At 43.7% G+C, this 27625-nt stretch overlaps 2 protein-coding genes across 2 annotated transcripts; both read right to left on the bottom strand.

The window, feature by feature from the left end:
* Nucleotides 1-4061: 4061 nt before the first annotated feature.
* On the bottom strand, nucleotides 4062-27024 carry LOC310733663 (sodium- and chloride-dependent creatine transporter 1-like). Its single transcript, XM_083555089.1, has 3 exons — nucleotides 26924-27024; nucleotides 7162-7332; nucleotides 4062-4293 (listed from the first exon to the last, which is right to left on the bottom strand). Exons 1-3 carry the CDS (start codon nucleotides 27008-27010, stop codon nucleotides 4078-4080), a joined length of 474 nt encoding a protein of 157 aa, XP_083411215.1. The 5' UTR covers nucleotides 27011-27024; the 3' UTR covers nucleotides 4062-4077.
* On the bottom strand, nucleotides 10352-14175 carry LOC310733714 (sodium- and chloride-dependent creatine transporter 1-like). The gene is made up of 4 exons (XM_083555122.1): nucleotides 13877-14175; nucleotides 11702-11860; nucleotides 11250-11353; nucleotides 10352-10553 (listed from the first exon to the last, which is right to left on the bottom strand). The coding sequence occupies exons 1-4, from the start codon at nucleotides 13970-13972 to the stop codon at nucleotides 10397-10399; spliced, it is 516 nt and encodes a 171-aa protein (XP_083411248.1). The 5' UTR covers nucleotides 13973-14175; the 3' UTR covers nucleotides 10352-10396.
* Nucleotides 27025-27625: the final 601 nt, after the last annotated feature.

Below are 27625 nucleotides of genomic sequence, written 5' to 3'. Positions count from 1 at the left end.
ACGACATTTATTTTCGAAGGGGAGAGTAAATAATAAAATAAATAATAAAGAAATAATTTATTAGTGAATGAATAATAAATGATTGTATTAATGTTGTCTGACAATCGATCATTCGATGGCTTTTGTCTTGGCTGTAATTCTGACCTGAGTGGGGAGGGGGCGCGCTGCTCAAACAATACACCTACAGTGAAGCAGCAGCAGCTCCGTGTCACTTGTTTATTTATTAACATTTATCTCCCCTCATTAGGCGGTGAGGATACTACAAAAACACTTCAAATCAAACATTGAATTGAAAGATTTTGATTACAGATTTACATTTTACAGCTTTTTATTTCTAAAAGAGTAAAAGTCAGTCGTTTAGAAATATAGAGGAATTCAGATACAGACGTTTTATTATTCATTCATTAATTAATTAATCGGCGTATTCAAATACGGTCAAAACGTTCTGATTAAAGAAAAATCTGATTCTTTCCTAGATTTTTCTAAAACGCTCTCGATGAAGACACAACATTAACCCGGAACAAACAACAGTTCAATTGCAGTAAGCGAGTCTTTGGGACGAAGCTACTGTCCAGAACACGTTTTTTTTTTATGTCGGGCTTTTTTTCTTTACTTTTCCACGTACAATGACTAAACAACATTTTATCAGCTGACCATCCCAGGGTGCTGTGAGATGAAGTGGAAATCAGGAAAAGGGGAGGAACTCTCCAGACGTTCAATTCAGTCGTGTTTGGTCCCTGGGTGGTCAGCGGAAAATACTGAAATTTAACACATAAAGCACACACACACACACACACACACACACTCGCGCACACACACATACACTCGAGCTCGACACTTATGACAGACAACGTATATAATTGTTCTGTCTCAGTGTTTCTTAAAAACAACACTGAATCATATCATCAATATCATCAACCCTTTCCACAGTCACATCTTTATCAAAAACTCATCCTGCAGCAAACTTTGAAAATATACCTCACATATACACACACATATATATATATATCGTTTTTTTCCCCTTGCAGCCAAACCTACACTCTGAGCTTCCGTTCTACAGGGAAATCTGAAGTGTGATGAACTGAGAGTTAAACACTGGAGTGTTGTAAGTGTTAATATAGTGTACGTGGGTGATAGTGAGTCTTACCAATAAATGCAATAAAAGTGTATGCAATAAGTGCAATAAACAGGAATTGTTACTTACAGTTGTCCGTTACTTCGTACCTCCTCGGCAGTCAAAAAAAAAAGAAAAAATGTAAAATAAAATAAGCGATTAACCTAACACTTATTCTCTGGTGTTTTATTAGTCCGGCCTGAACAGACAGGAATACGTTAGTAAGACTGAATAATACACTACAGAAGGGAGAATGTGGAGTGAACGTCTATTTTGGCCCTTAAATACAGTGGACCCGGTTGCTGTTTCTACAGCAATTCTATTAGTGTAGATTTCATTGTGTACGTTTTTATCCGTGTGTGTGTGTGTGTGTGTGTGTGTGTGTGTGTGTCCTCCTCGTCTCGAGCACGTGTAAGTGACGATAGATTTGGGCTGTAATTTGTGCTACAGTGTCTTAAGCATACGCTTGGCTCGGACAGTTCCTCAGCCTCAGCTACATCACTCAGGTCATAATTAGAGTTGATCTGATAGGTTCCCTTTAGAATCCGGTGAAATCTCATTAGAGAGAAACTCATAGGGAGCATTTTTATACGTTTATGTTACAGGCCCTGTTCAAAAGGCCGTGTGAGCAGATTAATAAGTCTCTGTAGAAACAGGAATAAACGTGTCTGTGTTGTTAAACTATCATTAAAGTATATTTCTTTCTTTGTTAATGCACAAATGTCATTCTTTTTTTTTCTTTTTTTTCTTTACAAAAAAAACATACATGTGAATTTTTCACAGTACCCCTTTAACTCTACTCATTCCATTCCCATGTTATAAGATGAGCATAAAATCATCACACATGTCTGAACTGTAAGGCATAAGAACCTGAGAAATATATGTAAAGCATAAACATTTTACATTCTAGTTACTGATATTATAAACAAATCTTTCATCATGTTACATAAACATTAGTTTTTTCCTTCTATACTGGCAGGAAATTAAAGTGCACTCTTAATTAAAGACACTCTCTTGCACTGAAATGTCTGTTTAGAACATTGTCTGGAGCTATGCATTTAAATATGGTCACACACACCAACTCTGATTAACCCAACACAGATATATGAATTACAAAAAATATATTGAACATTATAACCTGGTAACTGGAACCTGTATGAATCAGATTAAATGCATTTCACAAGCACGTGGCAAGCGTCCACAAAATGGCTGACGATTTACACATATATATATATATATATACAGTGAGGAAAATAAGTATTTGAACACCCTGCTATTTTGCAAGTTCTCCCACTTATAAATCATGGAGGGGTCTGAAATTGTCATCGTAGGTGCATGTCCACTGTGAGAGACATAATCTAAAAAAAAAAATCCAGAAAACACAATGTATGATTTTTTAAACGATTTATTTGTATGATACAGCTGCAAATAAGTATTTGAACACCTGAGAAAGTCAATGTTAATATTTGGTACAGGAGCCTTTGTTTGCAATTACAGAGGTCAAACGTTTCCTGTAGCTTTTCACCAGGTTTGCACACACTGCAGGAGGGATTTTGGCCCACTCCTCCACACAGATCTTCTCTAGATCAGTCAGGTTTCTGGCCTGTCGCTGAGAAACACGGAGTTTGAGCTCCCTCCAAAGATTCTCTATTGGGTTTAGGTCTGGAGACTGGCTAGGCCACGCCAAAACCTTGATATGCTTCTTAAAGAGCCACTCCTTGGTTATCCTGGCTGTGTGCTTCGGGTCATTGTCATGTTGGAAGACCCAGCCTCAACCCATCTTCAATGCTCTAACTGAGGGAAGGAGGTTGTTCCCCCAAATCTCGCAATACATGGCCCCGGTCATCCTCTCCTTAATACAGTGCAGTCGCCCTGTCCCATGTGCAGAAAAACACCCCCAAAGCATGATGCTACCACCCCCATGCTTCACAGTAGGATGGTGTTCTTGGGATGGTACTCATCATTCTTCTTCCTCCAAACACGTTTAGTGGAATTATGACCCAAAAGTTCTATTTTGGTCTCATCTGACCACATGACTTTCTCCTATGACTCCTCTGGATCATCCAAATGGTCATTGGCAAAATCAAGACGTGCCTGGACATGTGCTGGTTTAAGCAGGGGAACCTTTCGTGCCATGCATGATTTCAAACAATGACGTCTTGGTGTATTACCAACAGTAACCTTGGAAACGGTGGTCTCAGCTCTTTTCAGGTCATTGACCAGCTCCTCCCGTGTAGTTCTGGACTGATTTCTCACCTTCCTTAGGATCATTGAGACCCCACGAGGTGAGATCTTGCGTGGAGCCCCAGTCCGAGGGAGATTGACAGTCATGTTTAGCTTCTTCCATTTTCTAATGATTGCTCCAACAGTGGACCTTTTTTCACCAAGCTGCTTGGCAATTTCCCCGTAGCCCTTTCCAGCCTTGTGGAGGTGTATAATTTTGTCTCTAGTGTCTTTGGACAGCTCTTTGGTCTTGGCCATGTTAGTAGTTGGATTCTTACTGATTGTATGGGGTGGACAGGTGTCTTTATGCAGCTAACGACCTCAAACAGGTGCATCTAATTTAGGATAATAAATGTAGTGGAGGTGGACATTTTAAAGGCAGACTAACAGGTCTTTGAGGGTCAGAATTCTAGCTGATAGACAGGTGTTCAAATACTTATTTGCAGCTGTATCATACAAATAAATAGTTTAAAAATCATATATTGTGATTTCTGGATTTTTTTTTTTTAGATTATGTCTCTCACAGTGGACATGCACCTACGATGATGATTTCAGACCCGTCCATGATTTCTAAGTGGGAGAACTTGCAAAATAGCAGGGTGTTCAAATACTTATTTTCCTCACTGTGTGTGTGTATATATATATATATAAAACGAAAAACAGGGTATAAAGAACAAACTTTTTTTTTGTTTTTTTTGAAAAACATTTAAACTACAGAACGGCTTCGAGCAGCAGCATAATCAGCTTGTCTTTGGGATTGTTGTTGTTTTCTTTGTTATTTTTGCTTTGCGCGGACCCTTCAACCTCCCGGGCAACATGCTGCTCTCCAAGAAGATGACTTCGTCTACGTCTTCTGTTCCGGGGGACGAGGACGGCGGGTTTTGCGTGTCAGTGGCGGGGGCCATGTATTCCAGGTGATGTGCACCCCATACGGGTTTGATCAGAGTTTCCCAGCACTATGAAGAAAACAGACATGATTTAGAGACTTGATCTGAATCTACGCTGCATCGTGTCTCCATAACTGTTTATAGACAAGTATTCGGATTTATTGCAAAAATAAAATGAATCGAAATGCGAACGAATCATTGAGTCACTAAAAGTTCCTTAGACTCAGGATTGGGCAAAGAAAATGTACTTTAAAATAAAATACCAAATACCTTTAACTTTAACGGCATCAAAAGAAACTACAAAAGACAGCAGCTGCATCATGTATCAAAATATTGAAAAAAAATAAAATAAAATGCTTTTACAAAGGAAGAATGAAATTTCTTTGCAAACCTTCAGTCATTTGGTCTGTTTGATCAGTTCAAAACTGAATCGGTTAATCAAGTAAACAATGTTTGATAGCAGCAGATTTTCTCTGGCGGAGTCACGCAATCAAATCTGACACATGCAACTAATCAACAGATCAAACATTCACATACGTGTCCCTGTGATCTCCCAGACGAAGTGGAGTTTTAAAGTAGTTTAATGTTGAAAGGTTTGTGAATGAATCATAAATGTATCCTAAAGTAGTTACTTGGTGTTTGGTAACGAAGGGCTGCTTTTTAATCATTTGATTTTTAATAATAAATCAATATCTGGCACTCGGATTTTTATTTATTTATCGATCATCGGACGTCTGTTTGAAAGCTGGCAGCCTGCGTGTTTGTTACCTTCACCACCTTCTTCCATACGGATCAGTTTTCTGCTCTGATCGCAACAAGTCTGGGCACCAATCAGAGGCCGCGTTTTGTATGATGTCATCGTGTCTTATAAAGGATTTTATAGTATTTAAAAAAAAAATCAAAAAACAAAAGAAGTTTCCCAAAATATCAACTCGCACGAATACAGACACCCGTATCCAGAGCGACGTACATTTATTTCATTCATACATTTAAGCAGCTGTTGGGTTAAGGGCCTTGCTCAGGGCCCATTTTTGCTGTTGCTCGGATTTGAACTCATGGATCCCAAAAGTCCAAAACTTTAATTACTGAACTTCTCCCCACTTTCACTCGCAGTTTACTGTGTCTGTTTCTGTTGTGTTGAATCTGTTCCATCATGCAGTAGGGAGGAATCTCTCTGAGATCCTGCAAAAAGGTGATGTTTCTGTGGTTTTGGTTCAACGTGGAGTCTGGATTTCACAGCGGACATATGGACCTTCGTGACTCAAATGCATGAAAACTCCTGATCCACTTCCACTTTTTTGACAATCAAGTTTGGATGGGACGTTATCATATTTGGTATTGGGAGATTTTTATTATCACTACACTGGACGATTAAACGAATAGAGAAAATAACATTTGTCTTTTTTTCTTCTTTGTTTTTCTTTTAATACTAAATTAAAATGTGCGTCACAATTGAAATAAAAAAAGCAAGTATGTGTCTAAACATTTTCTCTGCTACAGTGCACAATTTAAAATCCATCTCAGTTCTAATCTGGAAGTATCACAGCAGAGTACGTCTGAGCCGAAAAGTCAGTCAGTTCTATTTCCATTGTGGATCAATGGAAAGCCATTAGCCCACTTATCAGAACGAAAACGCACTGCTTTCGCTCGTACGCGCCGAGTCTGTAGGAAACTGCTGACCCGAACGCAAAACATCAAAACGGCTCAAAAGTGGTGGATCTCAGAGGATCAGTCAAGTCAAGTCAAGTCAAGTTTATTTGTATAGCGCTTTTCACAACAGACATTGTCTCAAAGCAGCTTTACAGAAAACAACAGTGAAGGTGAATGGTGTGCGTTTGTCCCTGATGAGCAGCCGTGGCGACAGTGGCAAGGAAAAACTCCCTTAGATGATATGAGGAAGAAACCTTGAGAGGAACCAGACTCAAAGGGGAACCCATCCTCATATGGGTGACATCAAAAGTTTGGTCATAAATCTTTCAACAATACAGAACAATTTGTGATCATCATAGATCCAGCATCAGCTTCTCCATGCCAGGGCCTTTAAACACTCGGCATCTACTTCTCCATGATCATCCATAGGTCCATAATCTTCACGAGGTGGGACGTGACTGGAGCTGGCCAAACCTCAGGATGCCTCGGGATGGGGAGAGAAAGAGAAGCAGTGGAGAGGAATTAGCGTAGCTGCTGTTCATGATATTAACAGCACAAGTTGATAATGTGCATGTGATCAGATGTTCTGGAGCACAAGGTTATGATGTGATGTGTGTGATGTGTGTTATGTGTAGGCTTTGCTAAAAAGATATGTTTTTAATCTGCACTTAAACTGGGAGAGTGTATCTGAACCCCGAACACTGTCAGGAAGACTATTCCAGAGTTTAGGAGCTAAATGTGAAAATGCTCTACCGCCTTTAGTGGACTTTGCTATTCTAGGAACTACTAGAAGCCCAGAGTTTTGAGATCTCAGGATCTGATGCTTTGACTCCACGCGTCGCTTCATCGCGATTCACTGCGACTTTTTCGCGATTAACCGAAAGCTCTTTTCACGTGACGGATTTCAAACCGTCTGGACTGATATCTATCATGGAACCACCAGTCGCATAGAAACAAACGGAACCTGCAAACGTCTCTCAAACACCATAAACCCCTTTCCAAAAAAAAGCATAAACACACCCACCTATAGTGGATTACTTAATTATTTATTTTTTAGCGCAGGTGTTTACACAAAATACGTTTCCTCGCAGAACGTTTTTTTCACGTGCTGCCGAATGCGAGTTTTGAGCGCCGATTATCACAAAATACGCAACAAGTGAAGACGATTATGAACGAAAAACCGAATAAATGAAGAGCTAAAAGACGTAATGAAATCCTGTAGCGCTCTGTACCTACTTTATGTGCTCAAAAAAATAAAATAAATAAGTAATAAAAAGTGGCCCGAACCTGTCGGAAGGATCCTTTGGCCATGATGAGCTTGTAGGCGACACAAATGGGGACGCAGAGCATGGAGGAGAGAGCCATACACCATCCGATCATCTCTCCCCACCACGGGAACACATACACCTTGTTGTAGCTTAGAGGCTTGTAGTTTACCAGGTGGAACACGAAAATTCCCTGAGAAAAGAGAGAGAGAGAGAGAGAGATGTGTAGGACGTCTTTGGATAGCATGAAATTTTACCTTCACAGGACCAAAACCTGTTCCAGCACATTGCTTTCCACTGGGGGTGGAGTGGAAGATCTCCTGCTACAGAGCTACAACACTATTGAACACCTTTTATCTGTGAGTTCAGCAGCAGGAAAAGAGATTCACTCACCATGCAAACACATGGAGTAAGAAACGACCAGCACCACTTCATCCAAGGGAAAGGCCGGTAACCGATTATACGGGCAATGTCATCCATAAACCTATCAGCACCTGCACACACACACACACACACACACACACACACACACACACACACACAGGAAAAATTAAAGCCAGTGTCATCGAGTGCATATTAAATACCTCCATACATGATAATGGAAAGCTTTATCTCCACACTTACCTGTGTAACCATGGAGAGATCTATAATAAAAGACAAGATGCAGCAGGACCCCACAATAATTTCACATTTGCTATAACGTGAAGGGAGCAGATCCAGGATGCCAGTGATCAAGCCTTCAACTCCAACAAACTGCACGAGGAGAAGAGACACGTCAAATTACGCAGTGAATTAGTGGTTAGACTTCTAATCAGAAGGTCATGAGAATAAAATTTGAATAGAAAATTCTTACAAATGTAAACGCTTTCATTTAATTTTTTTAAATTTTTTTTATTATATTTAATCGATTTGACTCTTTTCGAAAAATCGCCACGTCCAAAGTTCTTATACCACAGCAATTTGCTCCCAACTCTACTTTTCGATCGATTTGTAACGAAATGATAAACGTTTTAATCGCGTTCGTTTAATAATAAAGTCTAGCGGTTATTATGCGTTATAGCAGCTATAAACAGCCACTTCTCCATCATTCTCGGGTTTCTTGTCTCGCAGGACTCATGATGTCCTCGTTCCGTTAAGACTTTATGTTACACCGACGCTGGAGACTCCTTCCATAAATTTACAATAAATGTCTCCTTGTGCCTGTCAGAAATTTGGAAACACCTGGTTATTTTTATGGTTTTTGATTGACACGTGCATGTTCCTTTTGTTTTTATGAACAACAAAAAAAAAAAAACCCACACCAGAATTAAACAGTGAATGAGTGGATGAATTTCTGTGGAGCCCCAATGTGATATTTTTCTCTCTACCAGAAGAACTTGTGTGAGAAGGAGAACAGGAGAGAAGATGTGATCAGACTGCCTCACCCCCACAGTCACACATGGAGGTGGAAGCTTTGGTTCGAGATTGGGGTTGTTTTGGAGCAGAGAAGGTTGGAGACTTATTCCAGAAAGTGAACCAACCATTCCATACTTCAACACCATGCAATTCTGTCTGGACTGCGGCTCATCGGAACCGACTTCATGAACCGACGGTGAGCCGAAGCGAGGAATACGTCCGAGCTCTGTAAGAGTTATTTAGAGAAGAAAGAGTCGTCTGGAGTGATATCTATCATGGAATGACCTGCCCAGTCACTGCAAGCTTATCACTAGATCAACTGGAGCACAAGAACTAGTGAACATCTTTGGCGGTTTGTACAGGAGGCATGACAGAGTATTTCAGCTGAACGTTTAGAGAAACCAAGTGTCCGCATGCTGAGAGCATGTAAAGCTGTTCTTCATGCTCAATGGAAATAAAGTCCGGGACATTTTTAGATTTGTTTGTTCGGAGGAAACCCTTCAGACGGTCACATGACCGAGTTTGTTGCATAGAAACTGCAGGAACATGCAGGTGTCACCTCTGTGCTGTGGTACGAGCAGGTCTGATTCAGTAGCACCAATTAAAACGGACTAATTCGACTAGTTTAGATATTTTCAGTTTGCATTTAGCCGAAATTAAACAGTTTAAACGAGTTGTTTACATTGTTTTTTTGTTTTTTTTGGTGCACCTATTTAATGGCACTCGATCTCGATCAATTAATTACCAAACCTCGTTTCTATCGTCAACATCTGTAGCTAATATGTGATGAACATGAACAAATTCAGCACATTCCCTGCCCTTTGTTTCTTTAAGTGGAAATGAATGTTTACATTTACTTGTCCATTCATACAATGCAGCAGCTATGGGGTTAAGGGCCTTGCTCAGGGGCCCCAGAGTGGCAGCTTGGTATAGCTGGGTTTTGAACTCATGACCTTTAGATGCAAATTCCAATACCTTAACCATTCAGCCACCACTTCCCCCTGTCATTCGTATGTAGCTCATTGTCACTGTCTTGTCACGGAGTCTGAAACACACAGTTGTATAAGATCTTCTGAACATTAAATTTTTTCCTCTCACTTGAACCTGGAGACCTGAACCTGAATCCAGCATGACGATAGTTCTACCTGAGTGTCCTGCTCAGAACCCTGACCTTCTCAACCCCACTGAAGGCATTTGACAGATGCCCTTATCCAGGGCAAATTACACTTGAGCAGTTGAGGGTTAAGGGCCTTGTTGGGGACCCAGCTGTGGTAGCTTGGTGGAACTGGAATTTGAACTCATAACCTCCTAATCAAAAGTCCAATTAGAAAGGTGAAACTCTTTCTCCGCACATCCCAGCGATGTTAGGAAGCTGGGGTCATAGCACAGGGCCAGCCACGATACAGCAGCCCATAGAGCACTGAGAGTTAAGGGCCTTGCTCAAGGGCCCCATGAGTGGCAGCCTGGAGATACTAGGGCTTAAACCCCCAACCTTCTGATCAGTAACCCAGAGCCTTAAACACTGACGTTTAAAATGGAACATTTCTGGTGGTCTCTGGTCGTCTCTTCACCTCGCCTGATTTAACCAACACTTTTGTAGTTGTGCAAAAATCTACTGGAACATTTTCCCAGAAGAGTGGAACTCCTCATAAGAGCAATTGGAGACTAAGAAAACGGAACGAGACGTTCACAAAGCACATTCGGATCTTAAGCTCGGGTATCCGCATACTTTTGTCCACAGGGACAATACGGTCGACTTTTTCTTTCCTGATTAAACCCAGTAAATTCTTCTGCACAGAATTTCATTCTTAAATCAGACCTGGGTTAAAAGTGTTGAACAGCCGGAAAACTCTTAGACACACTTAATAAGCATGCACAGTTGGGGGAATCCTACCTGACTTTGCCACTTCGGAGATGTCCACACCTTGCTCAGCAGCCATGAAACCCAGAACAGAGAAAACCACAAAGCCAGCAAAGAAACTGGTACTGCTGTTTATCGGGGCCAACACGAACGTATCCCTGAGGAAAACAATTTATTCGGTTCAGTGTCTGGGACAGATCCTGTCCAATAGGACTTCGGTTTTGTATATGAAGTCTAAAAGCTTAATAAGCTTAGCCAGGTAGCTGTATGCAAGGCTAGCTAGCTGACTCAGCAAAACATTTATACTGAACAAAAACGTTGGGGTTTGCTTCGCTTGTTTGTGGATATTGGTAAATATTTAATTGAATACATATGAAAAAAACATTATATAAATAATCCACAGACTTAAATCATATCTAGCTGTGTAATATTGAGCTAGCCTGCTAGCATTTATTATTATTATTATTATTATTATTATTATTATTATTATTATTATTATTATTATTATTGTAAATAATGCTAGTGACTGAAACCTGTGGTGAAAATGCTTTTTCAGACCCTGATAAGAAAAAATGAGCCTGAGACCTGTTACTAGCGTAGCTAACTAGCATAAGCTATACTTTTAGGCTATTGGTTATTTTTTATACACCATAATGTACATTCAAGACACTTTTTTGGGACATTATAAAAGCATTATAATGGAAATGATATTGTAAATGAAATACATACACGATATTTACAAATTAGAACTGAAACAACACCAATAATTTATCTGGTTCCGAATATTGACATTCAGGAGTCTTTTTTTCCGCGAATATTTAATACGCAATAAGTACAGGTAATAATACTCTCACCTGTAGCAGTTGTTGTTGAATTCCTTATAACTGCCAAGAGCGGTCAGCGCTCCGAGTCCGATCGCGTAAGAAAAGAACACTTGAGTGCCGGCATCGATCCAGACCTGATTGATAGATAGAGAGAAACAGAATAAAAATAATGGACAGCGGCAGGCAATAATCTAATCCTGCTTTACTGGAATATATCTGATCACAAGGGTTTCATCAGACCGGAAAACTAGTTGGGGTGAGGGAAAGATAGATCTGTTTTTACAGCATTTGTCAGAGACGCTTATTCAGAGCAACTATAGGGCCTTGCTCTGGGGCCAAATTTGTGACAGCTTGGTGTGGTTGGGATTTGAAATCATGACCTTCAGATCCTAAGTCGTAACCACTAAGCTACCACCTGCCCAGACACACACACACACACACACACACACGCATACACTTTTGTCTATTCCTTCAGTGCTCACCTGTGCTTCTAGAATCTTTGACCAGTCAGGCTTGAGATAGTACATTATCCCATCATAGGCCCCATGAGGGGTCATACCTCTCACCAGAAGAATATGCAGGATAACGTAGGGGAACATGGTAGTGAAATATACAATCTGCAACACACATGCACGCACACACACACACACACACACACACACACACACACACACAAACACACACAAACAAACAAAAACGTTTATTAACATAAGAACAGATGATCTGATGAACGTTATCTCTGTCAGGCATTTTCTTTCCCTACTGCAATGCCGGTGGTTTCATCATAACATTCAGAAATATCGAGAATTATTTACGTGTGTAGGACGTTTACATTTGAATCGTTCTTGACCTCGAAGAAAGAAGGTGGGGGAGGCCCCACCTCTTTCTGAGCTTATTGTGAATGCCAGCTCAAGGCTGTATGAGCAGAACAACCAATCAGCGATCACCATTGTCCGGCGTCTCGAAGTAATTCTTTACTACTACTTCTACTGCTGTATTTAGAAACGAGGTATTGTATACTGCATGTAACCATTTCCTTCATGGCGATTTCCCTACAATTGCTTCATTCTTTTAGAGAAGTATTTTATAAATATGTATCCTTGGTATACCTGATGCTATTCTGTATTGAAGCGCGATTAGAACATTCCCGTGCTTTATGTAATCATCGCTATGAAAGATGGGCTCTGAAACACACATGATCTTTCCTCAGTGTCTGCGATGGCCGGGTCAGTCCCGCATAGCTTCCATACAATGAGTCAGGCGAATGTTTTTTTTGTCCCTTCTCCTCTCACACGTTCTGCTATAGCGGTTCTGTTTATGAACTCGCCAGGCAACGAGGCCTCTCACAGCCTCCAAATACACATCTCCGTATGCGGCGTCACATGGCCGTAGCGAAGTGATTCCCACACCCCATGCCTGTCCTCGGACACGGAAAGCTCAGGCTGGGTTGAGTATTACTCCGTGACCCACACGGATGATGAACTCGACCATAATGGCGCCCGGAGACTGGGGCGCTATTCAGGACGGGGCGCTTCACTCCCCGCACCACTCCCCGCACCTACTGGTGCTATGATACATCAAACTAAACTTTGACTTCCTCAGCTATAGACACTGACCAGCAAGTAAAGCTCACCTTCTTCATCTGACTGATTCTCTATTCCTGACAGATCCTTTTGGAATTCTGAACTTGGAACAATTACTGCTTCTAGCAAAACATCAACCAAAACAATGTAATATGACGGTTATATTCTTATGCTAGTCCTTTATGTTAAAAGATGCCGACAATTAAGATATAAACTCAACTGAACATACCATTTGGATCAATGTCAATTTCATCTAGGTTCTTTCCACTGAACTCCCCAAGTCTTCCTGTCTCCAATGGCATCAAAATTTTGCTTATCTTGGCAAGCTGGAGAGTGCCTTCAGAAAGTCTGTAATATTCTGTGTACCCTTACATCATGGCCTAAAAAGTCTGCCAGCTGATCCAATTCTGTATTATTGAGGTTCAGAACATTTGAAAGTGTTGCTATGTGTTTATGTAGCTTTGTTGATGAAAGTGCTTTTGGATTCTTTGCTCCACATTGTATTGCAAATTCACGTAGATAATCAGATCCCCTTAGGTGTGAAAGTGCTGCAGGACGTGCAAACATGTAGATGCTTTCAGATGGAATTGCACACTATTCTCTTGGTTTTATAAGAAGCTCCATGTTCTTTTGCATAGCAGGTGTTAAAAGAATTGGAACCCTGTCGGTCCTCGCTTTCCACGTACCGTATTTTTTGCACTATAGGGCGCACTAGATTATAAGGCGCACTGTCAATGAATGGTCTATTTTCTATCTTTTTCATATACAAAGCGCACCGGACTATAAGGCGCATTAAGCGAAAAAAAAAAAAAAAGATAAGTCAGTCAGTCAAACTTTATTAACAAGTTTTACAATAACTCTCAACATTATTCAAACGTTAATGAGCGTATTCGCAATAACTACCAACCTTGTTCAGTTGTAACACGTAAAATACAACACAATACACTCACATTTTCAGTTTATTCCTCGTCCACAAATCCTTCAAATTCTTCATCTTCAGTGTCCGAGTTTAACAGTTGGGTGATTACGGCATCCAACATGGTACGGTATGTGTATATATTTTTATATATATAAAAACTCACCTCCACCATTCTTGTAGCAGAGGTAAGGGAACCTCCACACGTTCCCCAGTCCAACGGCGAAGCCCACGCAAGACATGATGTAGTCCATCTTTCTGCTCCATGTCTGTCTCTCAGGCTGTCTCTCACCACTGGCATCCGCTGGAGTGTTGTTGTTGGCCCTGCTGCTGCACTCTGTAGGAGTGTTGTTGGGGGGCCTCGCTGCTGTTATCTATAGGAGTGCTGTTGTTGGCCCTGCTGCTGCACTCTGTAGGAGTGTTGTTGGGGGCCTCGCTGCTGTTATCTATAGGAGTGTTGTTGGGGGGCTTCGCTGCTGTTATCTATAGGAGTGCTGTTGTTGGCCCTGCTGCTGGCATCTATAGGAGTGTTGTTTTTGGCCCTGCTGCTGCACTCTGTAGGAGTGCTGTTGTTGGCCCTGCTGCTGTTATCTATAGGAGTGCTGTTGTTGGCCCTGCTGCTGTTATCTATAGGAGTGCTGTTGTTGGCCCTGCTGCTGTTATCTATAGGAGGAGTGCTGTTGTTGGCCCTGCTGCTGGCATCTATAGGAGGAGTGCTGTTGGCATTATTTTGTTCTTCTTCTTGTCTGCTTAAAAAAAAATAACAGTTAAAGGGTTAACAGGATCTGGTCCTCTGCCTTTTTTTTTAATATCCCTTATAATAAAGGCTTATTTCTGAAGATCAGGTCTTGTTATTTCAAACATATATTCATATAAAAAAAAAAAAAAAAAGGCTCACGGATAGCCTTTTTGGGGGAGATGTTTGTCCAAATATATATATATATATATATATATATATATATATATAATATTCTATAATTAAGGATTAAACGTGAGTAATAAAGACGCGGGTCGCGCGGAACGGAAAACAAAAAACGTCGGAAAAAATCAAGAGGAGAAAAAAAGGGCACCTTCAAAAACAATCCACGAAACACTTGAAGGTGAGTCTGAAGAATCGCATCGGCTCGTATCTCTCGAAGAGGAGGCGACTGTCGGGTCGGGAAAAAAAACAGATAGAAAAAAGGAAACCTTTTGTCCCAACAGAACATCAAAGTGAATCCAGTGCCGGCTAATGAAGTTGCTGTTGAAAAGAAAGTCAAGACACAGTGTCACAAAAACACAGAGAAACATGAACCTGACATTTTAAACGAGTTAAAAGAAATGCGGTCTGACATGGCATTGTTGAAGGATCTCAGTGTGGAGGTGTCTCAAATTAAAGAATCCATACGACAGCCTCAGATCATGTCCACACAATGTCCCACCCATGTGAGGGATCAAGCCGGCGTGCAACCACCTCAGTCTCTGTACCCGACTCCAAGTTATCTGCAGCCCTACGACAGGAGAAGGGGAGCATTCCAACGGCAACAGTGGCTCCCTGCACAACATTACCATCCTCCTTCAACTCGTGTGAGGAAATGTCTGGCCTGTCAGCAAAGTGGATTGGATGTGTACTGCACTCATTGCTATAGATGTGGCAGCAGCGACCATTTCTTGGCTGGTTGCAGAGCGCGAGGGCCAATAATGTACAGAGACCAGTCGTTAAACGGGACGGGGTCACCACCGCGGGACAGGGAGTGACCAGCCATATAACAAGCTGACAAACATGAGCTGTGGAAAAAATGAAGCCGTGCCATAAACAGGAATTGTTCGTCGTACGATCCGGTTACTTCATCCCTCCTCGGCGGTCAACAAATACATTTAAAAAAATAAGCGATTAACCTAACACTTATTCTCTGGTGTTTTATTAGTCCGGCCTGAACAGAAACGAATACGTTAGTAAGACTGAATAATACACTACAGAAGGGAGAATGTGGAGTGAACGTCTATTTTGGCCCTTAAATACAGTGGACCCGGTTGCTGTTTCTACAGCAATTCTATGAGTGTAGATTTCATTGTGTACGTTTTTATCTGTGTGTGTGTGTGTGTGTGTGTGTGTGTGTGTGTGTGTGTGTGTGTGTGTGTGTGTGTGTCCTCCTCGTCTCGAGCACATGTAAGTGACGATAGATTTGGGCTGTAATTTGTGCTACAGTGTCTTAAGCATACGCTTGGCTCGGACAGTTCCTCAGCCTCAGCTACATCACTCAGGTCATAATTAGAGTTGATTTGATAGGTTCCCTTTAGAATTCGGTTTCTTTCTCATGAAATCTCATTAGAGAGAAACTCATAGAGAGCATTTTTATACGTTTACATTAATAATAATAATAATAATAATAATAATAATAATAATCTTCCTGTGGGCTCACCACCTGCAGGAGGGACCGTAAGGGACGGTGCTGTGAGGATTGGGCAGCAGTCGAAGGCGGGGGCCTGCTTAGACTGCTGCCCCCGCGACCCGAATTACGGATGAGCGGGAGAAAATGAATGAATGAATGATAATAATAATAATAATAATAATAATAATGTATAACTTCTTTAAAACTGCTGCAATGCATAATGTTAAAATTGCAATACAATTGAATTTGAACTGAATTCTCCGATTGGACGAGGAGGATATTGTGGGAATTCTGCCCTGAGGAGGTGATGGTAAGAAAAAAGCTACAGCAAAGCTAGAATCCGTCTCTCTCTTTCATGCCGCGCGTCTTCGTCCGAAGCGAGGACAAGCTAATAGTGCGCTGCGAAAACAAACAAACAAAAAATGTGCAGAACTGCAAGGAGTGAAACAGAAAGAGCAGCCATTTCAACCCGGGAGTTCTAAAAGCAAGAAATAAAGAAAAGTCTTCGTAAACTCATGTTTTGAAACGATGCTTGTTTAAATACAGACGAGTGTAAAATCTGAACTGGAGAACGGCTTCGAGCAGCAGCATAATCAGCTTGTCTTCAGGATTGTTGTTGTTTTCTTCGTTATTTTTGCTTCGCGCGGACCCTCCAACCTCGCGGCTACAAGCGGGTCTCGAAGATGATGTTGTCTTCAGTTCCGGGGGACGAGGATGGCAGGTTTTGGGTGTCAGCGGCGGGGGCCATGTATTCCAGGTGATGTGCACCCCATACGGGTTTGATCAGACTTTCCCAGCGCTATGAAGAAAACAGACATGATTTAGAGACTTGATCTGAATCTACGCTCCATCGTGTCTCCATAACTGTTTATCGACAAGTATTCGGATTTATTGCAAAAATTAAACGAATTGAAATGCGAACGAATCATCGAGTCTCTAAAAGTTCCTTAGACTCAGGATTGGGCAAAGAAAATTTATTTTAAAATAAAATACCAAATACCTTTAACTTTAACGGCATCAAAAGAAACTACAAAAGACAGCAGCTGCATCATGTATCAAAATATTGAAAAAAATACTAAAAAATGCTTTTACAAAGGAAGAATGAAATTTCTTTGCAAACCTTGTCATTTGGTCTGTTTGATCAGTTCAAAACTGAATCGGTTAATCAAGTAAACAATGTTTGATAGCAGCAGATTTTCTCTGGCGGAGTCACGCAATCAAATCTGACACATGCAACTAATCAACATCTTTCTCTTATAAAGCCCCACAGTTATGGAACAGCCTTCCAACCAGTGTTCGGGACTCAGACACAGTCTCAGTGTTCAAGTCGAGGTTAAAAACCTATTTATTTAGTCAAACCTTTGATCAGTAGATTTTTTTTCTCAGGTAAAGGCTCAGATCTGGAGGGAACATGGATATAGTGTTTGGTGAACTGGGATATTTGTATGCTGTCGTCCCCTCACATTCACACGTTCACTCAGGTTTGTTGACGGTGGTGTGGTGGGTCGTCTCTTATCCCAGAGATCCCTCATGTCTGTGTTACCTTCTGGTTCTCCCTTTTAGTTATGCTGCCATAGCGAGTCTTGCCGGAGTCCAAACTGCACAGTGACACTAACTTTCATACAACAATAAGGACACTTAATAATCCATATCCTTCTCTTCCTGTCACCTTCTTCTCTCTCTCTCTCTCTCTCTCTCTCTCTTTCAGTCGAGTCAAACATGCTCCTGAGGCTCCAGTGACCACTGTTCCTGCCCTCTCCCCTCCGTGGATCTTCCCACTTCGTCCAGGCCTGCCTCTGATCGGGACGGTTTCTCATCAACACCTTGGGTGGTTCCATGAAATTCCGGAGTAAGAACGGGAGCTTTGAGGATGGATTGGACTGTAGTTAATGTCAACAGTCTGCTACACTGACTCAGGACTACAGTTTCGCTTCTGATCATCATCACTGCACCCCGCAACATTGTATATCTGCTTCAAATGGACATTCGGTGCAACCCAGATGAGGATGGGTTTCCTCTTGAGTCTGGTTCCTCTCAAGGTTTCTTCCTTATGCCGTCTCGGGGAGTTTTTCCTTGCCACAGTTGCTCAGCAGGGACAAACATACTTACAAAGAACATATTTACTTTTAATCGCCACATTATGTGTAAAGCTGCTTTGAGACAATGTTCATTGTTAAAAGCGCTATACAAATAAAAATTAATTGAATTGAATTAAAGTAGTTTAATGTTGAAAGGTTTGTGAATGAATCATAAATGTATCCTTAAGTAGTTACTTGGTGTTTGGTAATGAAGGGCTGCTTTTTAATCATTTGATTTTTAATAATAAAAATTATTATTATTAGTCGTTTAACACGCTTAGGTTACAAAAAGTTGTTACCTTCACCACCTTCTTCCATACGGATCAGTTTTCTGCTCTGATCGCAACAAGTCTGGGCACCAATCAGAGGCCGCGTTTTGTATGATGTCATCGTGTCTTATAAAGGATTTTATAGTATTTTTTAAAAACTACAAAAGACTAAAGAAGTTTCCCAAAATATCAACTCGCACGAATGCAGACACCCGTATTCAGAGCGACGTACATTTATTTAATTCATACATTTAAGCAGCTGTTGGGTTAAGGGCCTTGCTCAGGGCCCATTTTTGCTGTTGCTCGGATTTGAACTCATGGATCCCAAAAGTCCAAAACTTTAATCACTGAACTTCTCCCCACTTTCACTCGCAGTTTACTGTGTCTGTTTCTGTTGTGTTGAATCATGTTTCATCATGCAGTAGGGAGGAATCTCTCTGAGATCCTGCAAAAAGGTGATGTTTCTGTGGTTTTGGTTCAACGTGGAGTCTGGATTCCACAGCGGACATATGGACCTTCGTGACTCAAATCCATGAAAACTCTCCTGATCCACTTGCACTTTTTGTGTTTGGATGGGACGTTATCATATTTGGTATTGGGAGATTTTTATTATCACTACACTGGACGATTAAACGAATAGAGAAAATTAATACATTTGTCTTTTTTTTTTTTTTTTTTTTTTTTTTTAATACTAAATCAAAATTTGCGTCACAATTGAAATAAAAAAAAGAAAGTATGTGTCTAAACATTAAAACATCTCTGCTACAATCTGGAAGTATCACAGCAGAGGTTCCGCCTTTCCGTTAGAGCCGTTAAGACGATCTACCTGAGATGGTTTCCTGTGGATCAGTGAGTACGTCTGAGCCGAAAAGTCACTCGGTTCTATTTCCATTGTGGATCAATGGAAAGCCATTAACCCACTTATTGGAATGAAAACGCACTGCTTTCGCTCGTACGCGCCGAGTCTGTAGGAAACTGCTGACCCGAACGCAAAACATCCAAACGGCTCAAAAGTGGTGGATCTCAGAGGATCAGGATCTGATGCTTTGACTCCACGCGTCGCTTCATCGCGATTCACTGCGACTTTTTCGCGATTAACCGAAAGCTCTTTTCACGTGACTGATTTCAAACCGTCGTTTCGTCCGATGTTCTGTCTGAGGCGTGCTCTTCTTTTTTTGTCTGTTACGTTGCTTAGCAACCAAAACTCATTGCTAAACAGGTTGGGGAAATAAGTGTGAATGGCGAGTGTTGTTAATAAAAACACTGGATGTGAGTGGAATCATACAGCGGCTGTGGACGGCGAACAGGAGAGAAGATGAGATCAGACTCCCTCACCCCCACACTCAAACATGGAGGTAGAAGATTAATGGTTTGGGGTTGTTTTGGAGACTTATTCCAGAACCAACATGGCTATAAATCCATACTTAAACACAATGCAGTTCCGTCTGGACTGCGGCTCATCGGAACCGAGTGTACGTCTGAGTTCTGTAAGTGTAATTTAGAGAGCAGACAGACGTCTGGACTGATATCTATAATGGAACCACCAGCGGTGGCCGGTGCTAAGAGGATCGGGCAGCAGTCGAAGGTGGAGGCCTCGACAACCCGATCCCTGGACACGGAAGCTAGCTCTAGGGACGTGGAATGTCACCTCGCTGGCGGGGAAGGAGCCTGAGATTGTGCGTGAGGTTGAGAGGTTCCGACTAGAGATAGTCGGGATCACCTCTATGCACGGCCTGGGCTCTGGAACCACACTCCTCGAGAGAGGATGGACTCTTTACAACTCTGGAGCTGCCCATGGTGAAAGGCGTCGGGCTGGTGTGGGTTTGCTTATAGCCCCCCAGCTCAGCCGCCATGTGTTGGAGTTTACCCCGGTGAACGAGAGGGTCGTTTCCCTGCGCCTACGGGTCGGGGATAGGTCTCTCACTGTCGTGTGTGCCTACGGGCCAAACGGCAGTATAGAGTACCCGGCCTTCTTGGGGTCTCTGGGAGGGGTGCTGGACAGTGCTCCGACTGGGGACTCCGTCGTTCTACTAGGAGACTTCAATGCACACGTGGGCAGCGACAGTGACACCTGGAGGGGCGTGATTGGGAGGAACGGCCCCCCTGATCTGAACCCGAGCGGTGTTCAGTTATTGGACTTCTGTGCTAGTTACAGTTTGTCCATAACGAACACCATGTTCAAGCATAAGGGTGTCCATCAGTACACGTGGCACCAGGACACCCTAGGCCGCAGGTCGATGATCGACTTTGTGGTCGTTTCATCTGACCTGCGGCCGTATGTCTTGGACACTCGGGTAAAGAGAGGAGCGGAGCTGTCAACTGATCACCACCTGGTGGTGAGTTGGATCCGATGGCGGGGGAGGAAGCTGGACAGACTCGGCAGACCCAAGCGTACTGTGAGGGTCTGCTGGGAACGTTTGGCCGAGCCTCCTGTCAGAGAGATCTTCAACTCCCACCTCCGGCAGAGCTTTGACCAGATCCCGAGGGAGGCCGGAGATATTGAGTCCGAGTGGACCATGTTCTCCACCTCCATTGTCGAAGCGGCCGCTCGGAGCTGTGGCAGTAAGGTCTCCGGTGCCTGTCGAGGCGGCAATCCCCGAACCCGGTGGTGGAAACCGGAAGTAAGGGATGCCGTCAAGCTGAAGAAGGAGTCCTACCTGGCCTGGTTGGCTTGTGGGACTCCTGAGGCAGCTGACGGGTACCGGCAGGCCAAGCGAACTGCAGCCCGGGTGGTTATCAAGGCAAAAACTCGGGCCTGGGAGGAGCTCGGTGAGGCCATGGAGAAGGACTATCGGCTGGCCTCGAAGAGATTCTGGCAAACCGTCCGGCGCCTCAGGAGGGGAAAGCAGTGCCCCACCAATGCTGTTTACAGTAGAGGTGGGGAGCTGTTGACCTCAACTGGGGATGTCGTTGGACGGTGGAAGGAATACTTCGAGGATCTCCTCAATCCCGCCGTCACGTCTTCCATTGAGGAAGCAGAGGCTGAGGGCTCAGAGGCGGACTCGTCCATCACCCAAGCTGAAGTCACCGAGGTAGTAAAGAAACTCCTCGGTGGCAGGGCACCGGGGGTGGATGAGATCCGCCCTGAGTACCTCAAGTCTCTGGATGTTGTGGGGCTGTCTTGGCTGACACGCCTCTGCAGCATCGCGTGGCGGTCGGGGACAGTGCCTCTGGAATGGCAGACCGGGGTGGTGGTCCCTCTTTTTAAGAAGGGGGACCGGAGGGTGTGTTCCAACTATAGGGGGATCACACTTCTCAGCCTACCTGGGAAAGTCTATGCCAGGGTACTGGAGAGGAGAATACGGCCGATAGTAGAACCTCGGATTCAGGAGGAACAATGTGGTTTTCGTCCAGGCCGTGGAACACTGGACCAGCTCTATACCCTCTACAGGGTGCTGGAGGGTTCATGGGAGTTTGCCCAACCAGTCCACATGTGCTTTGTGGATTTGGAAAAGGCATTCGACTGTGTCCCTCGCGGCGGCCTGTGGAGGGTGCTCCGGGAGTATGGGGTCGGGGGCCCTTTACTAAGGGCTGTCCGGTCCCTGTATGACCGAAGCAGGAGCTTGGTTCGCATTGCCGGCAGTAAGTCAGACTTGTTCCCGGTGCATGTTGGACTCCGGCAGGGCTGCCCTTTGTCACCGGTTCTGTTCATAATTTTTATGGACAGAATTTCTAGGCGCAGCCAGGGGTCGGAGGGTGTCCGGTTTGGTGACGACACGATTTCGTCTTTGCTCTTTGCAGATGATGTTGTCGTGTTGGCTTCATCAGACCAGGACCTTCAGCATGCACTGGGACGGTTTGCAGCCGAGTGTGAAGCGGCTGGGATGAGAATCAGCACCTCCAAATCCGAGGCCATGGTCCTCAGTCGGAAAAGGGTGGCTTGCCCACTTCAGGTTGGTGGGGAGTTCCTGCCGCAAGTGGAGGAGTTTAAGTATCTTGGGGTTTTGTTCACGAGTGAGGGAAGGGTGGAACGGGAGATTGACAGACGGATCGGTGCAGCTTCTGCAGTAATGCGGTCGATGTACCGGTCTGTCGTGGTGAAGAAGGAGCTGAGCCGCAAGGCGAAACTTTCGATTTACCGGTCAACCTACGTTCCTACTCTCACCTATGGTCATGAGCTCTGGGTCATGACCGAAAGGACAAGATCCCGGATACAGGCGGCCGAAATGTGCTTCCTCCGCAGGGTGGCTGGGCGATCCCTTAGAGATAGGGTGAGAAGCTTAGTCACTCGGGAGGAGCTCGGAGTAGATCCGCTGCTCCTCCACATCGAGAGGGGTCAGCTGAGGTGGCTCGGGCATCTGTTCCGGATGCCTCCTGGACGCCTACCTGGGAAGGTGTTCCGGGCGCGTCCCACTGGGAGGAGACCCCGGGGAAGACCTAGGACACGCTGGAGAGACTATGTCTCCCGGCTGGCCTGGGAACGCCTTGGTGTCCCCCCGGAAGAGCTGGAAGAAGTGTCTAGGGAGAGGGAAGTCTGGGCATCTTTGCTTAGACTGCTGCCCCCGCGACCCGGCATCGGATAAGCGGGAGAAGATGGATGGATGGATGGATGGATGGATGGAACCACCAGCGGGTTTGTAGCATAGAAACAAACAGAACCTGCAAACGTCTCTCAAACACCATAAACCCCTTTCCAAAAAATAGCATAAACACACCCACCTATAGTGGATTACTTAATTATTTATTTTGTAGCGCAGGTGTTTACACAAATTACATTTCCTCGCAGAACGTTTTCGTCACGTGCTGCCGAATGCGAATTTTGAGTGCCGATTATCACAAAAAAATGCAACAAGTGAAGACGATTATGAACGAAAAACCGAATAAATGAAGAGCTAAACGACTTAATGAAATCCTGTAGCGCTCTGTACCTACTTTATGTGCTCAAAAGAATAAAATAAATAAGTAATAAAAAGTAACCCAGCCATTAGGGGGGCACAAGCCAGTGTACTCTTAGTGCCAGTCCCAAGCCCGGGTAAATGGGGAGGGTTGCGTTAGGAAGGGCATCCAGCGTAAAACATGTGCCAAATCAAATATGCGGATCACAAATGAGAATTTCATACCGGATCGGTCGAGGCCCGGGTTAACAACGACCGCCACAGGTATCGTTAGCCGACAGGGTACCGGTGGAAATTGGGCTACTGTTGGCCGAAGGAGGAGAAGGAGGAGAAGGAGAGGAGGAAGGCGTCTACAGAGACGGCAGGAAAAGGAGCAGTGTAGGAGAGTAGAGGTTCGGGTTGGTACTTTAAATGTTGGTACTATGACGGGTAAAGGGAGAGAGATAGCTGATATGATGGAGAGGAGAAAGGTAGATGTGTTGTGTGTTCAGGAGACCAAGTGGAAAGGGAGTAAGGCCAGGAACATTGGAGGTGGGTTTAAACTGTTTTATCATGGTGTGGATGGAAAGAGAAATGGTGTAGGGGTGATTCTGAAGGAAGCGTACAGTAAGAGTGTAGTGGAGGTGAAGAGAGTTTCTGATATGGTGATGATCGTGAAGGTGGAAGTTGAAGGGATGATGATAAATGTCATCAGTGCCTATGCTCCACAAGTTGGCTGTGAGATGGAGGAGAAAGAAAGATTCTGGAGTGAATTAGATGAAGTGGTATATGGTGTACCTAGGAAAGAACGATTGGTGATTGGGGCAGACTTTAATGGGCATGTAGGTGAAGGGAACAGAGGTGATGAGGAGGTGATGGGTAGGTATGGTTTTAAGGAGAGGAATGTGGAAGGGCAGATGGTGGTAGATTTTGCTAAAAGGATGGAAATGGCAGTGGTGAACACGTATTTTAAGAAGAAGGAGGATCATAGGGTGACGTATAAGAGTGGAGGAAGGTGCACACAGGTGGATTATCTTCTGTGTAGGAGATGCAGCCTGAAGGAGATTGGAGACTGTAAGGTGTTGGCGGGGGACAGTGTAGCTAGACAGCATCGGATGGTGGTCTGTAGGATGGTTTTGGAGGCGAAGAAGAAGAGGAGGAAAGTAAGGTTTGAAACAAGAATAAGATGGTGGAAACTGAAGGAGGAAGAGTGTAGTGTGAGGTTCAGGAAAGAGGTCAGACAGGGGCTTGGTGGTGGTGAAGAGGTGCCGGATGATTGGGCAACTACTGCAGGAGTGATGAGGGAGGCAGCTAGAAAAGTACTTGGTGTGACATCTGGAAATAGAAAGCAAGACAAGGAGACGTGGTGGTGGAATGAGGAAGTGCAGGAGAGCATTAGGGGAAAGAGATTGGCAAAACAGAAGTGGGATCGACAGAGTGATGAGAAGAGTAGGCAGGAGTACAAGGAGATGCGGCAGCAGGTTAAAAGGGATGTGGCGAAAGCCAAGGAAAAGGCATATGAGGAACTGTATAAGAGGTTGGACACTAAGGAAGGAGAAAAGGATTTATACCGATTGGCCAAGCAGAGGGACCGAGCTGGGAAGGATGTACTGCAAGTTAGAGCAATAAAGGATGGAGAGGGAAATGTGTTGACTAGTGAGGAGAGTGTGTTGAGAAGATGGAGGGAGTATTTTGAGCAGCTGATGAATGAGGAAAATCTGAGAGAGAGAAGGTTGGAGGATGTGGAGTTGGTGAAGCAGGATGTAGATAGGATTAGTAAGGAGGAAGTGAGAGCAGCGATTAAGAGGATGAAGAATGGAAAGTCGGTTGGACCAGATGACATACCGGTAGAAGCGTGGAGATGTTTAGGAGAGATGGCAGTGGAGTTTTTAACCAGATTGTTTAACAGGATTCTGGAAGGGGAGAGGATGCCTGAGGAATGGAGAAGGAGTGTGCTGGTACCGATCTTTAAGCATAAGGGAGATGTGCAGACCTGCAGTAACTACAGGGGAATTAAGTTGATCAGTCACACCATGAAGTTATGGGAAAGAGTAGTGGAAGCCAGGCTGAGAGAAGAGGTGACCATCTGTGAGCAACAGTATGGTTTCATGCCGAGGAAGAGCACCACAGATGCCTTATTTGCTTTGAGGATGTTGATGGAGAAGTATAGAGAAGGACAGAATGAGCTGCATTGTGTATTTGTGGATTTAGAGAAAGCGTACGACAGGGTGCCGAGAGAGGAGTTGTGGTATTGTATGAGGAAGTCAGGTGTGTCAGAGAAGTATTTGAGGGTGGTGCAGGACATGTATGAGGACAGAGTGACGGCAGTAAAGTGTGCAGTAGGTACGACAGACTGGTTCAGGGTGAAGGTTGGACTGCATCAAGGATCGGCCCTGAGCCCTTTCCTGTTTGCAGTGGTGATGGACAGGTTGACGGACGAGGTCAGACAGGAGTCTCCCTGGACTATGATGTTTGCAGATGATATTGTGATTTGTGGTGAGAGTAGAGAGCAGGTTGAGAAGAGCCTGAAAAGGTGGAGATATGCGCTGGAGAGAAGGGGAATGAAAGTCAGTAGGAGTAAGACAGAGTACATGTGTGTGAATGAGAGGGAGGGCAGTGGAGTGATGCGGTTGCAGGGAGAAGAGGTGGAGAAGGTGGAGAAGGTGGAGGAGTTCAGGTACCTGGGGTCAACAGTGCAAAGTAATGGAGAGTGTGTTAGGGAAGTAAAGAAAAGAGTGCAGGCAGGGTGGAGTGGGTGGAGAAGAGTGACAGGAAAGATTTGTGATAGAAGAGTATCTGCAAGAATGAAAGGGAAAGTTTATAGGACTGTGGTGAGACCTGCGATGTTGTATGGATTAGAGACAGTGGCATTGAGTAAAAAACAGGAGGTGGAGCTGGAGGTAGCGGAGCTGAAGATGTTGAGGTTTTCGTTGGGAGTGACGAGGATGGACAAGATTAGAAATGAGTTTATTAGAGGGACAGCACATGTAGGATGTTTTGGTGACAAGGTGAGGGAGGCGAGATTGAGATGGTTTGGACATGTGCAGAGAAGGGACATGAATTATATTGGTAGAAAAATGCTGAAGATGGAGCCACCAGGTAGGAGGAAAAGAGGAAGGCCAAGGAGGAGGTTCATGGATGTGGTGAGGGAAGACATGCAGGTAGTTGGTGTAAAAGAGGCAGATATAGAGGACAGGGTGGTATGGAGACGGATGATCCGCTGTGGCGACCCCTAATGGGAGCAGCCGAAAGAAGAAGAAGAAGAAGAAATAAGTAATAAAAAGTGGGCCGAACCTGTCGGAGGGATCCTTTGGCCATGATGAGCTTGTAGGCGACACAAATGGGGACGCAGAGCATGGAGGAGAGAGCCATACACCATCCGATCATCTCTCCCCACCACGGGTACACGTACACACTGTTGTAGGTAAGAGGCTTGTAGTTTACCAGGTGGAACACGAAAATTCTCTGAGATGAAAAGAGAGAGAGAGAGAGAGAGAGATGTGTGTAGGACGTCTTTGGATAGCATGAAATTTTACCTTCACAAGACCAAAACCTGTTCCAGCACATTGCTTTCCACTGGGGGTGGAGTGGAAGATCTCCTGCTACAGAGCTACAACACTATTGAACACCTTTTATCTGTGAGTTCAGCAGCAGGAAAAGAGATTCACTCACCATGCAAACACATGGAGTAAAAAACGACCAGCACCACTTCATCCAAGGGAAAGGCCGGTAACCGATCATACGGGCAATGTCATCCATAAACCTATCAGCACCTGCACACACACACACACACACACAGGAAAAATTAAAGCCAGTGTCATCGAGTGCATATTAAATACCTCCATACATGATAATGGAAAGCTTTATCTCCACACTTACCTGTGTAACCATGGAGAGATCTATAATAAAAGACAAGATGCAGCAGGACCCCACAATAATTTCACATTTGCTATAACGTGAAGGGAGCAGATCCAGGATGCCAGTGATCAAGCCTTCAACTCCAACAAACTGCACGAGGAGAAGAGACACGTCAAATTACGCAGTGAATTAATGGTTAGACTTCTAATCAGAAGGTCATGAGAATAAAATTTGAATAGAAATTTCTTACAAATGTAAACGCTTTCATTAAATTTTTCCATTTATAAAATGATATTTAATCGATTTGATTCATGACAAATAAATCCATCGCTAAATGTAATCAATATAATAAAAATGTATTTCATTCATTTGATTTATTCTGTTTAATTCTGATGTATTTTAGATTTTAAAATATTTATATATTTCTATATTATTAAACTGTTGACGTTCACAAATTCAAATAATCATTACAATTACTTAATAAGTAAAAAAAAGAAACAAGCTTATATTTTGCAT

The sequence above is a fragment of the Silurus aristotelis genome (assembly GCF_946808225.1).
Source record: "Silurus aristotelis genome assembly, chromosome: 11".
NCBI classification, from domain to species: domain Eukaryota; kingdom Metazoa; phylum Chordata; class Actinopteri; order Siluriformes; family Siluridae; genus Silurus; species Silurus aristotelis.
This window is presented reverse-complemented; position numbering and strand designations above follow the sequence as displayed.

Bases quoted from the DNA above. Each gene is read 5' to 3' on its own strand.
- LOC310733663 (XM_083555089.1), bottom strand. From the start codon at position 27,010: ATGGATGACATTGCCCGTATGATCGGTTACCGGCCTTTCCCTTGGATG. The intron at 7,333-26,923 runs GTGAGTGAATCT...CTCTTTTCTCAG, and splicing joins TTACTCCATGTGTTTGCATG to GGAATTTTCGTGTTCCACCT. The intron at 4,294-7,161 runs GTTCGGGCCACT...TTTTCTTCATAG, and splicing joins CCAAAGGATCCTTCCGACAG to TGCTGGGAAACTCTGATCAA.
- LOC310733714 (XM_083555122.1), bottom strand. From the start codon at position 13,972: ATGGACTACATCATGTCTTGCGTGGGCTTCGCCGTTGGACTGGGGAAC. The intron at 11,861-13,876 runs TTATATATATAA...TGTGTGTGTGTG, and splicing joins AGAATGGTGGAGGTGAGTTT to TGTGTGCGTGCATGTGTGTT. The intron at 10,554-11,249 runs GTGAGAGTATTA...TGTTTTCCTCAG, and splicing joins TTCAACAACAACTGCTACAG to GGATACGTTCGTGTTGGCCC.